Source organism: Panthera pardus, unplaced genomic scaffold, assembly GCF_024362965.1.
Source record: "Panthera pardus isolate Hobbes unplaced genomic scaffold, ASM2436296v1 HiC_scaffold_7, whole genome shotgun sequence".
NCBI classification, from domain to species: domain Eukaryota; kingdom Metazoa; phylum Chordata; class Mammalia; order Carnivora; family Felidae; genus Panthera; species Panthera pardus.
Window position 1 is genome coordinate 43,787,343 of NW_026527002.1, and position 14,271 is coordinate 43,801,613.

General features: G+C 44.7%; 1 protein-coding gene across 3 annotated transcripts in view; it reads left to right on the top strand.

Annotated features, from left to right (window-relative positions):
• Positions 1–14,271, top strand: part of MATN2 (matrilin 2) — a 136,091-nt gene that overhangs the window by 75,797 nt on the left and 46,023 nt on the right. For all 3 annotated transcript variants that reach the window (XM_019468040.2, XM_053896595.1, XM_019468038.2), the window contains one exon: positions 11,627–11,749. In XM_019468040.2, the coding sequence (XP_019323585.2) occupies positions 11,627–11,749 (123 nt within the window). The remainder of the gene's footprint in view (positions 1–11,626; positions 11,750–14,271) is intronic.

Consider the following 14,271-nt stretch of genomic DNA (forward strand, 5'->3'; position numbering starts at 1 on the left):
TCCACTTGTCACAAATGGAATTGGTCTCCAAAGCGGTTCTGTTTATTTTTTTCTTTTTTCTTTTCATTTTTTTTAAATGTTTATTTATTTTTGACAGAGAGAGAGACAGAGCATGAGCAAGGGAGGGACAGAGAGAGAGGGAGACACAGAATCCGAAGCAGGCTTCGGGCTCTGAGCTGTCAGCACAGAGCCCGATGCAGGGCTCGAACTCATAGACCGCAAGATCATGACCTGAGCCAAAGTCGGATGCTCAACCGACTGAGCCACCCAGGCGCCCCTGTTTATTTTTTTCTTAATCTGCTAGTGGTGACAGCGATAGGTGGCAAGGCACCACATCCACTAGCACAGGCAACAAAGAAGCCGACATATAAACACCAACTCTTACTATTTTTGCTTCATTCATTTGTATTCTGCAAGCAACATACTTTCATTGAGGATGAGGATTAAACACATGAGAAAATCCCTATTAATCGTTTGTTATATTATCTGCTGGACTTTCCCCCATACAAATATCTAATTCAAAACATTTTGTTAATGTTTAACAAAATGAAGTCATACTATTTATTTTGTTTAACCTATATTTTTTCCCTCACCAGTTGTTAAATGGGTAGAACTTTGGGTGCTATTGGGTCAGAAGGAAATCAGGCCATTGGGAATAAGGCCAGGGGATAAGCTTCAGGAAAAGGGGTGAGGGTGACTGCTTAATTGGGTGAGGGAAGGAGCAGGGAAGGCCCAGAACATGTGTGGGTGACAGGGGGTGGAGGCTGTGGGGGGGGGGGGCGAGCAGTAGGGGCCATGGCTGGGGCAGGAGGCCTGCCCTGGCCCTTGGGAAACTGGAGGGTGGTGAGGAACCCAGTTTTCTGAGTATTGCCAAATAATTGCCTAATCATCCCTGTGTATTAGAGGACCTTTGTGTCTCTAAGGGTTTTGCTGTAACTTTGGGGGTTTGACATTTGCTGAAGAGCAACAAGCCTGAGAGTAGATTCTATGGTTGCCAGGGAGCTGTTGTGGACTGTGTTTATCAGAGATGGGCATTTCTCTGCTGCTGAGTGTATGTAGAATGCCTTTCCTTGGTGGGGCATCAAGGCAGAAGAATGGGAAAATGGGGAGAGACTGTGTGTGACTGAGGTGTCATCCACCAGATATTCCTGTCATCCTCCTCCCCAACCAAGCACCTGTTGGAGGCTGGGAGTGAGATGATTATGTGCTGGTGGACCATTGTTGCCAGTTTCCTTGGTTAGGGATACGTTACAAATTTTCAGAAGGTCAAGTGCTTTTGATGGGTTTATGCTGAGTGCATAACAAGTGGTGATGGTAATAGGCTACAGAAGGTCAGAGAAGAGGGTCGTTATGACGGCTAGCGTGGGGGGACATCTGGGCGATGCAGGAAGGGTAGCCATTGGACAAGTGTCCAGGGCAAGGGGAGATATTGAGGGCAGTAATGGTGTGGGGACAGCAGTGGTCATTGGGAGGGGCAGGCCTTGCTCCTGGGAGCTGGTGGAGGAGGGGGAGACTGTCACAGGAATGCCACACTGAAAGCTTAACAGGCAACCTGACCTGAAGATATCGGTCTGAAGGGGCTTGTCAAAGATGAAGACCCCGGGTGTCAGACTTAGACAGGAAATTTAGAGAAGCAAAGGCTGGTAAGGACTATGGAAGCATTCCATCAGGTGCTAGTTTGGGTGGCCCGTATATAGATGGGAACGTTTAAGAATATGGGGACCATAAATCCCAGTTAATCCAGGACGATCCCAGTTTATGCCTTGTTGGCTCAATTCTCAATAGCCCTCCCTTTCACTTTCAAAGGGGTTCTATTTTGGGTGATAAATGATAGGATCACCCTGGTTAAAACCCGTCTGACTTAAACAATGGAAGAGACCAGCTCTGCGGAAGCAGGGAATTCCTATAGGTGTGAAGTAGAAGACGGAGATACCAGGTGGAACCATAGTGTTCAGGGCTTTGAAAATCAGGCTGAAGAGTCTGGGCTTCATCTCTGGAAAGGAGACACTGACGGGTTTCTAATTGGGAATGGCAAATGCAAAGCCTCATTTTAGGAAACTTAATCTCCTTGTGGTGCACTGCAGGATAGATTCCAGAAGGAAAATGGTGAGGGATGGAAAGACCAGTTAGGAGACTCTGGCAGCCTTCAGGGGAGAGGTGACAAGGGCCAGAGTTTGAGTGGTGTCTGAAGAAATGGAGAGGGAAGGAGTAGAGATGAAGAGAGGCTGTAAATAAAGGGGAGGATGAAAAGTCAAAAGTGCTTTCACTTGAGTTTGAGCTTCCATGACTCTGAAAGAGAATGAGTAGTTTTAGACCAGGTGAGTATGAAGTTGTGGTGGGACCCCGACAAGGATGTGTCAAGAGGGAGGAGAAAGGAGCACCATGTGAAGAGAGATGGGTAGAGCCATCGATGTAGCCGGGAAGCAGCTCAGTCCATTTCTTTCTGAATTTTAATTTCTACTTATTTTTTACTTTAAACATTTATTTGTGTGTGTGTGTGTTTGTTTTGTCCGTCAATACAGTAAGACCTGGGCTCAAACCCCAGTTCTGCTGCTGGCTGGGCATGGGTCATTGCATTTCTGAGCCTCGGTTTTCTCACCCATATCGTAGAGTAATAATACGTACATCATAGTGTTTTGCGGGGTTAAATAAGGTAATGAGTAAAGTCTCTCATACACGCGAGACAGTTATTACTATGATAGCATATATCATCATCATCATCATTTCCTGGCCGTCATGAAGTATGGAATGAGGAGAGAGTGAAGGCCTGAACTTTGCTGGCCTGAGCCACATGTAGGGAGCAGGGGGGACAAGTGGGGCAGGAAAAATATCCCTGAAGGAACAGCCTAAGGTTGGGGGCAGGGGTGGGAGTGGGAGAGGTGGGTAAGAAAATCAAAAGTCATGGGATAAGATGAGAAAGAGAATTTCTAGGCCACGGCAATATTAATGTCATGCTCCAGCGAGGCCAAAGGGAACAGAACTTAGGGGAAAAGCCGTTGAGTTGAGTCACTGATTCATCTCAGCAAATATTTCCTAACTCTCTGCCAGGCCTTCTTCTGGGCGTTAGGGACACAAAGATGACCAGGAGCCCACTGATGATGATCAAGAGGGGCAGGATAAAGGGCAGATTTCAGGAGAAGGGGTAGGTGGTAAGACAGTGGGGGCAGTAAACCTAAACTATTTATTTAAAGATGTGCTAGAAATTCACCACATCCAGCTACGGGTGAATGGATGCAATTGTTTTCGGTTTCAGCATCTTCAAAGCTGAGGTTCTAGTACTTTGACTCATCCCAGAAGTATGACTATGACCTGCATGAAAATTCAATTCGTAGCCAGACTCAGGACTTTTTAGGCAGCATTTCCACACTTTGGAGTTAGTAGAACGTTAAATTCCAGTGTCGAAGTCCCATTTCCCTAACTGCTCATTTCACTCTGGACAGGACTGAATTTATTTCCACATTCAGGTGATTGAGAGTAGATTCCCAACTAAGGTCCTTTTTTGTATTGAGTTCCCTGTATTTGTAATCCATCAGCTACCACTAAAGCTGTGTTAATTTCCACCCAAAACAGCATTTTTCAGAGACCATTTATCTCTATCTTTAAGGGTGAATTTCCTGCTGTGCTTGTTTACCTCTGGTGTTTACCCACTGCCTTGTCTTTGGGGATAACTTTGGTCCTGTTTGCATCTTATCTGCCTAAACAGATTGTAAACCCTTGGGGATAGAAGTCAATGATCGTACTTTTCATCTTTCAGAGTAGACTTGCGGTATGTCTCAGTGCATTGACTGAGGCTGAGTGATTGATCACAATCTCAAGCACTCGTGTATTTTAAAAAAAAATCTTGTCCTCTTGATTGATTTTTAAATTACAAAATCAATTTTTGCGTATTAAAAAAATTGTCGGAGTATAGATGTGTGTAAAGTCAAAACCTGAAAGTCATTCCTCCCCACTTTTACTTTCTGGAAGTAATCACTGCTAAAAGCTTGGCTTCTCCTTTCTGCCTTTCTTCTAAGATGTCTTATGTAGAGTATTTGCTTGTCGTCACCATCCAGGGTTTAGTATAATGCCTGATTGTATAGTAATTAATAAATGGTTGTGGAACAAATGAATGGCATTAAAGTATCCTATAACCCCCAAATTCAATGGTATCTGAATAAAGATGCAGGGCAATAAAAATATAATCTACATTTATTGAATGTTACTAAGTCATTGAAATACTTTATGTAGAATTGCAACAACCCTATGAAGTAGGTACTGTTGTTACCACATTTTGTAAATCTCTTAAGACCTGTCTCTGTTTGACTTTATCTGTAAATTGAGGATAACAATAATACCTATTTCAAAGGATTGTTGTGAGGGCTGAGTTAATATGTGTAAGGCATCGGGACAGTGCTGTGTTTGTTAATATTATTACTATCATTATATTGTCTGCTACATGGGCAACCGATAAACATTAGCTAAGTCTGAATTTCTATATCCTTTATAAATTTTTGTCTTATGAATGCTTGCATTTAATAGTACATCAGGTGTATGCCATTTGCAATGACACGAACAGAACTAGAGTGTATCATGCTAAGCGAAATAAGTCAGAGAAAGACAAATACCATATGATTTCACTAATATGTGGAATTTAAGAAACAAAACAGGTGAACATAGGGGAAGGGAAAGAAAAATAAAACAAGATAAAAACAGAGAGGGAAGCAAACCATAAGAAACTCTCTCTTTTTTTAAAGAATTTGTGCTTTTTTATTTTTTTTAATGTTTATTTATTTTGGAGAGAGAGAGAGAGAGGCAGGGTGTGAGCGGGGGAGGGGCAGAGAGAGAGACACACACACACAGAATCTGAAGCAGGCTCCAGGCTCTGACCTGTCAGCACAGAGCCCGATGCAGGGCTCGCACTCATGAACCATGACAAGATCGTGACCTGAGCCTAAGTCTGACGCTTAACCTACTGAGCCACCCAGGCGCCCCAAGAGACTCTAGAGGACAAACTGAGGGGCGATGGAGGGGTGTTGGGTAGGGGGATGAGCTAAATGGGTGATGGACATTAAGGAGGCCACTTGTTGGGATGAGCCCTGGGTGATATATGTAAGTGATGAACCACTGAATTCTACTCCTAAAACCAATACTACACTATGTGTTAACTAACTTGAATGAAAATAAAATCTTGGAAGAAAAAGAAATCATACTGAGGCCCATACTCAGAACTATGGTGGCACATAGCTTGGGGATTTAGCACGGCGTTACTGCTGCCTTCAGAGATATTTTTTTCCACTAGATTCTCCTCTACCAATTGCCCTCAGTAAGGAGGGGATTGTTGATAATTAAGTGGGGGGCAAGTGTGGGAGGATCCATCTTTATATTGAAATGTCAGGTTTTCAGTTCATCAGATAACTGCTCATGTTTGGAGCTTGACCTCCCCCATTTCAAGACATTAAGTATTGGATTTGTCCCTATACTGGCTTCCTAAGGCTTTTGTAACAAAACCGCAGACCGAGTGGCTTTAACATTAGAGATTTCTTTTCTCACAGTTCTGGAGGCTAAGCTTCCAAAGTCAAGGTGTCAGCAGGCTTGTCTTTCTCCTTGGCTTGTAGAAGGCCACTCCCTTGCTGTCTCTGTATGTGGTCTTTCCTCTGTGAATATGCATACCTGGGTCCTCTGTGTGTCCATATCTCCTCCTCTTATAAGGACATCAGTCAGATTGGATTAGGGCCCACCCAAATGGCCTCATCCTAATCGAATCACTTCTTTAAAGATCCTATCTCCAAATACAGCCACAGCCTGACTGGGAACAGGACTTAAACGTACAAATTTAGGGTGGAGAAGACAATTCAGCTCAGAATATTTCCCTGTTGTTATCAAAATGGATAAGAAACTTTCTCCAGGTTTCGAGATCCTGCATAGAGAAATCCAGTTGTGTCCTGGTGGGAGAGGTTTTGTGAATCTGACTCTATATGTGTTATCTTCTGTATACTCAGCAAGTCAACTGCTTCTCCAATTTCTCTAATGATGAACTTGGTTTTTTTTACTCTGTCATCAACAAGCTTTAAAGCCCAAATGCTCCTCTTTGAAATATCCTGTTTCTACTAATGCCATCCCCTTGCAGACTGATCCCCACTGAGGCAACTTTGGATTGTGACCACATTGTAAATCAGAGACCATTGATCTTAGGCTTCATTACCTTGCACCAAAGTATCGTTTATCCTTGGACACAGCTGAGTGATTTTGCACATATTAGGCAGAGACTGAATGTGGCATGACTGGCTTCTAACCCTGAGATTTTAACACTTTGTGATCTGAAGGGTCCAATTCCCTACAGCCAGGGAATTACCCTTTCTGCTTATAAATGAGAGCATAGATATGTCAGGCAAATAACTGAGAAAGGATTTTATTGAAGGAGATGAGGACTTGGAACAACAGAAGCATTTCTGAGTTACACACATAGAGCACATCCATACATCTGCTCCCTAAACTTGGCCTCTCTTGTTACAAGTACAGTTTTGCAACCAAGGAAGTTATGCAAAGAACCCAAAATGTGTGGCAAAGGATGTCAGAGTTGAATGGACTGGATCTCTCTTGGTCTTAAAAAGCTTTTAGGTTCACGTGCCTGGAAGCAGGCTCCCCAACATGTAATGTTGTACTGATGGCCTCCGCTGCTGTGCCCAGCAGCCTGGCAGTAAGCTAGAGAGTGGCCCTCAAATCAAGGTGGGATTTGACACCTTGGGGTTTTACAGTCCAGGGTCTTAAGACCCAGGAATGCTTAAATCCCGCCCTGCCAATCTCTCCTCACCCCTTCAGTTCCCCATATTACTGAGCATAAAAAACAAAACCAGCAACAGAATCCAAGTCCAGGAGAAGCCTTCTTACTCTGTGAGATTGGGCCTGTGGTTGGCTGAGAGACGGAAGGTATCTTTCAAAGAGTGGAATCATTAAAAACTGCATATCCAAACTTATCTTAACCTTTTTATTTTTATTTAAAACATATGAATGTACTTTTAATAATAATCACCTTTACTTACACCTTTAAAAATTACTAATTTAAGTTCATTTGTTGAATGCATGATTTAAAATTTTTTTCTTGCATAAAACATCCCCGTAATGTATGCTCCATGATTTTCAATTTTGCTTTCTTTAAATTGGAGCAAGGATTTGAAGACTTCTATAAAGCAATCTAAGAGCAGAATCCTTATACATTTTTTTAAGTTTTTTTTTTTAAGTTTATTTATTTATTTTTGAGAGAGAAAGAGAGAGCACACATGCACATTTAGTGTGCTCTGGGCATCAGGTGCTATATTTTCAGAAGGAATGAAAAGCATTGATGGATTAGGGATTGGTTAAGTGGAGGTCAGTTAAAACGGCTCATCTGCAACTTTATTAACCCCTGATCCACCCCTGGATGTTCTAGAGCATTCTGGAAAAAGGCAAGTTTGGAGTATAAGGCTCAGATTTTAGGCCTAAGCAAAACCTCCAACCTGTCCTCAGTCTAATATGGGGCCAGCATACTCAGGAGTTCTTCTGAGGGACATAGATGGCTGGACTCAGAAATTACACCCGCATGGTACATAAAGAGGAAGTTTCAAGAGAGAGAGAGAATCTGAGCTCCTACCTTTAGGTACAGAGACCAGCTCACTCCTCATTGTAGTATTGTCAATTTCCTGGAATTTGGAAGTCAGAACTTGGAAGTCAGATCAACATCTCTTCTCTTTGGGGGGAACACTAAAAGGTAGGTGGCCTGAGATGGCATGGGCTGACTGATGGCAGATACCCATATCAGGGGTTGGGAGATTCTTAAGATGAGGCCCAACATGTGGAGGCTGGAGGTGGGAAGTGCCTACTGCCAACACAGGTCAGTGCGGGCCACTGCATGGCCCGCTTCTGTGACACAGACTCAGGCACGTGCCAGGGCTTGGTGTCCTTGATGTCTGTGTCCTCCGTTTCTGCAATTCTTTGCTTGATATGACAATGGTTCTTGAATGATGGGCTATTAACTTTTAGAAGGATTTGGTGCTATGGCAGTGTTTATGCTTTGACTCAACTCCAGCCACTGGCTAACATCCCATGACATGCAGATCCTGTAACTATGTTAATGTCCTGTTCCCACAATGACTTGTGTATTAAACCCTCCATTATTAGGCGCTGTTAGAACTCTTTGGGGAGGTGAAGTCACAAAAATGATACTTTAGACAGAGAGTTAATGAAGGCTGGAAGCAAAGGAATAAACAAAACGCAGGTTATTACCCTTTAAAACTGTAGACTTTGGGGCGCCTGGGTGGCTCAGTCGGTTAAGCGTCTGACTTCAGTTCAGGTCCTGATCTGACACTCCGTGAGTTCAAGCCCTGCGTCGGGCTCTGTGCTGACAGCTCAGAGCCTGGAGCCTGCTTCTGATTCTGTGTCTCCCTGTCTCTCTGCCCCTCCCCTGCTCATGCTCTATCTCTCTCTGTCTCAAAAATAAATAAAAACATTTAAAAAAAACTGCAGATTTTCCCTTTGCATCTTTAAAAAAATTTTTAAGTTATTTATTTATTTTTAATATAATTTATTGTCAAATTGGTTTCCATAACATTTATTTATTTTTGAGAGACAGAGCATGAGCAGGGGAGGGGCAGAGAGAGAAGGAGTCACAGAATCCAAAGCAGGCTCCAGGCTCTGAGGTGTCAGCACAGAGCCCGACGTGGGGCTCGAACCCACAAACTGTGAGATCATGACCTGAACTGATGTCAGACACTCAACCCACTGAGCCACCCAGGCGCCCCTACCCTTTGCATCTTTTGATTGTTGGGTTAAGTATGTCCTTGCCCTAGCAGCGCAGGGTTTTGTTTTTCAAGGCACACATGTGTATTAATTGCAGATTCCACTTCCTTTTTATTATTTCCAAGTTTCTGACGTCAGAATATCCTAAAAGTGATAGAGGGAAATGTTTTTTAAAGGAGAAACAAATCATCCATAATCCCACCACCTTGACACAGCAAGAATTTTTATTTCTAATTCCCAGGCTTCAGGCATGCCTTTGGAGCTCTGTTTTACCTGGGTGTCACCTCTGTAAATATTCAGTTTTGAGATCTACTTTTTTCACCACATTTTGTCTGTCTTCCTATTTACAATTATGTTAGGATTATAATGTTAACAACTGCCTAATGCCCGAATCTCCTCCCACAAAACCCAGTGCACCTGTGCCCCTGACCCCCCCCACCCCGGCCCCGCCGTCAGTTTACAGCCACTCCGCCCTCATGCCAGATCCCCCAAGTCAGCCTCAATCCTTCTTTCTTCCTCCTGGCTCTCCTCTATTCCGGCAGGACCCCCACTGGCCCCACCTCAACTCATACCTGGTGTATTAGCTTCCTAGGGCTGCCATCACAACGACCACAAACTGGGTGACTTACGCCAACAGAAATGTGGTACCTCCTAGTTCTGGGGCTAGAAGTTCAAAATTGAGGTGCTGGCAGGTCCATGTTCCCACTGGAACTTGTAGGGGAGACTCCTTCCTTGTTTCTGGAGGTGGCTGTTGACCCTTGGTGTTCCTCAGCCCGCAGCCACATCCCTCCAGCCTCTGTCCTCACGTGGTGGTCTCCCTGTATGTCTGTGTCTTCACGTGGCATTCTCCTCTTCCTATAAGGACACCAGCTGTATTGGATTAGGGCCCACCCATATGACCTCATCGCAACTTGATTGTATCAGCAAAGACCCTATTTCTAAATAAGATCACATTCACAGGCACTGGGGGTAGGACTCCTGCATTCTTTTGGGGGACACGTTTAACCAGAACACTGCTCCCCTATCTCCCCCCCACCCCGCCCCCACCTCCGTCCTGCACCACCATGGTTGAGCCCTCCACCATTCCCCACTGGGATTATTGTGGTAGGCTTCTAACTGCTTTTCTACTGTCACATTTGCTCTCTATCATCTAGTCTCGATTCCTTTGTTCGGAACCTTCCAATGACTCCCTCCTCAATGAGAGTGAAAGCCAAAGTCCTTGTAGTGGCCTCAGTCCCTCCTGACTCATTCCTGCACTCATTCTCCTCTCCCACCTGTCTCTGCTCCAGCCACCCTGGCCTCCCTGCTTGTCCTGCAGCATACCAGGCATATTCCCACCTGGCAGCCTTTGCATTTGCTGTTTCTTTTGCTCAGATGCTTACTCCCCATTATCTGCTTGGCTCAACCCTCAGACCCTCATTTAGGACTCTGCCCAACGGCCGCCTTCTTATGATGCCTTTCCTGACCACTTCGGTCACCGTCTATCATCCTTCTAGCCTCCCCATGGTAGCTATGGCTTTTCCCCGCTTTATTTTTCCCCAGGATACTCTCTCCACCTTCTGCAAGCCTATCTTATTTACTTATTGTATTTTTTGTCCACCACCACCACTATCCAAATGTAAGTTCCTTGAGACCCGGAATTTTTATTTGTTTTGTTATTTGCTCTATCCTTAGCACCTAAAACAGGGCCAGGCCGGCAGTAAGGTGTTCAGTAAACATTTGTAGATTTTTTTTTTTAATTTGTTAGTAATTTTTTTTTTCAATATATGAAGTTTATTGTCAAATTGGTTTCAACATTTGTAGATTTAATGACAAATAGGACAAGGCATTTTCTTATAAATTACTAAGCCATTTACCATTATTAAATGTCCATCTTATTTTCCAGATTTTTTTGTCACTGTAAATAATGCTGCTATAAATAGCTTATTTCATATGCTTAATTTCTCCCTTTTATCAGTTACTTCTTTGGGTCACATTTCCACAGTGAACACTGTCAAACGTCCTTCCAAGAGGATTTTTTGTCAATTTATAATGTCACCAGCCCTGACTCTGTTTCCTTGTTGCCTTGCCACCATCGGGCTTTATCCCTTCTTTATTTTTGCAGTTTGATAGTTATTAGTGTCGTAGGCTTTGTGATTGTTTTGATTTGCATTTCTTAAACTTTAAGAATTTTTTTTAAATCTTTATGTATTTTTGAGAGAGACAGAGCATGAGCGGGGGAGGGGCAGAGAGAGAGGGAGACACAGAATCTGAAACAGGCTCCAGGCTCCGAGCTGTCAGCACAGAGCCTGACTCAGGGCTCGAACTCATGAACTGTGAGATCATGACCTAAGCTGAAGTCGGATGCTCAACCGCCTGAGCCACCCAGGCACCCTGCATTTCTTTAACTTTTAAATACAATTGGTCATGTGTTCTTTAGTTTATCTTCTTTATACCTGCATTTTTTTTAATTTTTTAATGTTTATTTATTTTTGAGAGAGAGACAGAGCTCGAGTGAGGGAGGAGCAGAGAGAGAGGGAGACACAGAAGCAGAAGCAGGTTTCAGGCTTTGAGCTGTCAGCACAGAGCCCGATGCAGGGCTCAAATTCACCAACCGTGAGATCATGGCCTGAGCCGAAGTCAGACGCTCAACCGACTGAGCCACCCAGGCGCCCCTCTTTAGTTTATCTTCTGAAGTAAATTGCCGATCTGATTATGTTTTGGGTGATCGCAGGGGAAGTGCCTTGGAATCATATTTATTCATCCGCACTTTTTTGGGACAACCATCTTAATCCTCGTTGATATTTGTTATAAGTATGCTGTTATTTCCATTCCATACTATTATTCCCTTTCCTGTCTGTGTGTCTCCTTCAACTCTGTGTTTTCATATTTACAGCCGTGGACTACTGTGCCTCAGAAAACCATGGATGCGAACACGAGTGTGTGAATGCTGATGGCTCCTACTTTTGCCGGTGCCCTAAAGGATTTGCTCTTAACCCAGATAAAAAAACATGTGCAAGTAAGTTACCTACAAAAAGAGTTTGTGTGTGTGTTTGACAGTTTTTGGCTCGCACATTTTATTTACTTACTTATTGACTTACTTTTAATTCCCATGTAGTTAACATAGTGTTACATTAGTTTCAGGTGCATAGCACAGTGATTCAACAACGAAAACTTTCTTTCCTGCTATTGCTGTGGGCACCGTGGCCGGGGAATTCTCCCAAGCATATCGTGGCACAAGATGATGTGCTGCGGAGTCTGATGACTTCTGCCCCATTCTTCCTCTGTCAGGCCTTTCGTCACTTGTCCTAGGACCGTAGCCCACCCTGTCTCAATATCACCCTTCAAGGCATTTGACAGAGGTGTCTTTCATTGGAGACCACACGTGAGAATGGTCTGCCAGCATCTGTTGAACGTGCTGACGATCAGACCATCTGACTTCATGCTGGCTCAGCCGGGCTGTGCCCATCAGTATTAACAGAGCTTAAAAAATACTTTCACTGAAGCTCTGTGGCTTGTGGGCTTCAGCTCTGCCTCCACGCGAGCATAAGAAAATCGCTGAGCCTGAAGGAGTTGAATGTGGTTGCTTCGGGGTGGGGGAGGGGCGGGTGGAGGGTGGTTTGCAGAGAACGGCTCGTTCTTTTGTTTGATATATTTAGTTCTATTTGATTTTAACTACACGCATACAGGTCAGAATTCACTTGAGCTCCCAACATCTGACCATAAGAACTTACAAACTAAAGATGTTTTGCAAAAGGATTCCAAAAGCGTTCTTTTACATGTAAAGGTATGTCAGGGCACTTAAGGGATTGTGTGTGGGCGATCATCCTGTTGAGGGGTTCACTTGAGAGAAGGTTGTTTTTAAAGGATTAGGGCCCAGCATTTTTAAGAAGTGCAGCTGAATACCAGGTCAGTGTACATTATCTCTGAAACATACATCAAGGAGAAAATAGGATTTCAATTCGTAAAAAGTTCATGTACCCACCGCCTTTCTAAAACACATTGATTATGGAAAGCAGGATATACGTGGACAGTTTTTTAAAAAGCACCCCCACAAAACTCCTGAAACGTAAGCTTCCTCTTCAACCCTAAATATCAATAGCTTATAAACGCCGGAGCTGGAGACAAGGGTGGAGCCTGGAATTGCAAGGAACACGGCCAGTCAAAATATGCATTTCTAGAGCCCTAACCATGTGCCAGTAACAATGGACAAGGTGAGGGCCTTCCTGGAGGAGGTGATATTTTGGCTGAATCTTGAAGGCAGAGCTGTCATTTATTCACCGGGCAAAGAAGGCTGAGACCAGGGTGGCCGGGAGGAGGAAAGGTGTGCCAAGATATAAGCCAGACAGGCTCAGGCCCACACCTGGCACACGACTGGCATGCGGCTTATTGAGAGAAGAAGCGGGTGATGAGTGGCCTCCTCTGGTCCTGGTCTCCCTTCCCTTCTGAACATTCTGAACCGTAAATCAGCAACCCGGGCTGTGGTAACAGCTGGGAAGGTGGTTGCCAGGTTGACGGGTTGGTCTGTTCCTCAGAGAGGAGGCCATGTGCTGCCAAGGGCAGTCTCGGCCTCAGAGCAAATTCTAGCTCTTCTGCTTTTTCACTGGCTGGCCTTGGGCAATTGATTTGTGCTTCAGTTCCCTCAACTGTAATAGGGGATCATAATACTGCCTGCTTCATAGCGTTGTCTTGAAAACTAAATGGGGTAATCCATATAAACCATTTAGCAAATTGTCTGGTGCTGAGCAAGTTCTTTTCAGGGATGATACTGCCTTCAACGACTTTAAATTGGTATTTATTGAGCATATACCACATGCCTGAGCTAAGTTTAATAGTGCATAAAAAATTCAAGACTTGGCCCCAGGCTTCCACTCGGATGAGACCTGGAGGAAAACACGCGTCCTATCCAGTCTGCCTCCTGCCTCCTCAAAACTCCTTCCCTGCCTGAGACCCCCCGATTCCCACCCCTAGTTCCCAGAGGCTCGCCATCACCCCCATCCTGTGGCTCAGTATGTCTCCTATCCCAGAATCCCTGGGGACACGGAGAATTACAGGCCCCAGGATGATGCAGGCAAGGAGACCCTCCGGTCAACACGGAAGCTCAGGCGCGCGGGGAGAAGAGGTCTGGCTGGGAGGCAGGGGAGGACTGGTCCAGCTCGGGGGCCTTGCCAGTGAGGCACGGAGCCCAGCAATTCCAGCGTGTCTCTGGACCCTGTCGGAGTCGAGACTCAGAAGTAGGCAGGGCTGGGTACTCAGAGGGGTCTGGGTGGGCAGCATCCAGGAGGTGTGTCCCCTAGAAAAAGGACCCCCTTCCTATCATGCTTGGGGGCAGGGTGAGAACCAGACCTGGAAAGGCTACTGCCAGGAGGAAGGAGACCCCCCCCCGCCCGGCTTTCTTGGAAAGCTGCAAGAGTGGGAAATAAAGTGAAGCCCAGCAGTAAGAATGGAGACCCTTGGGAGCACCCCACATCTGTGAGGGACAAGAACAAGAACTGTGAAATAGGGGCCAGTTAAAAAGACAGAAACAGGATGGAGGTGGAA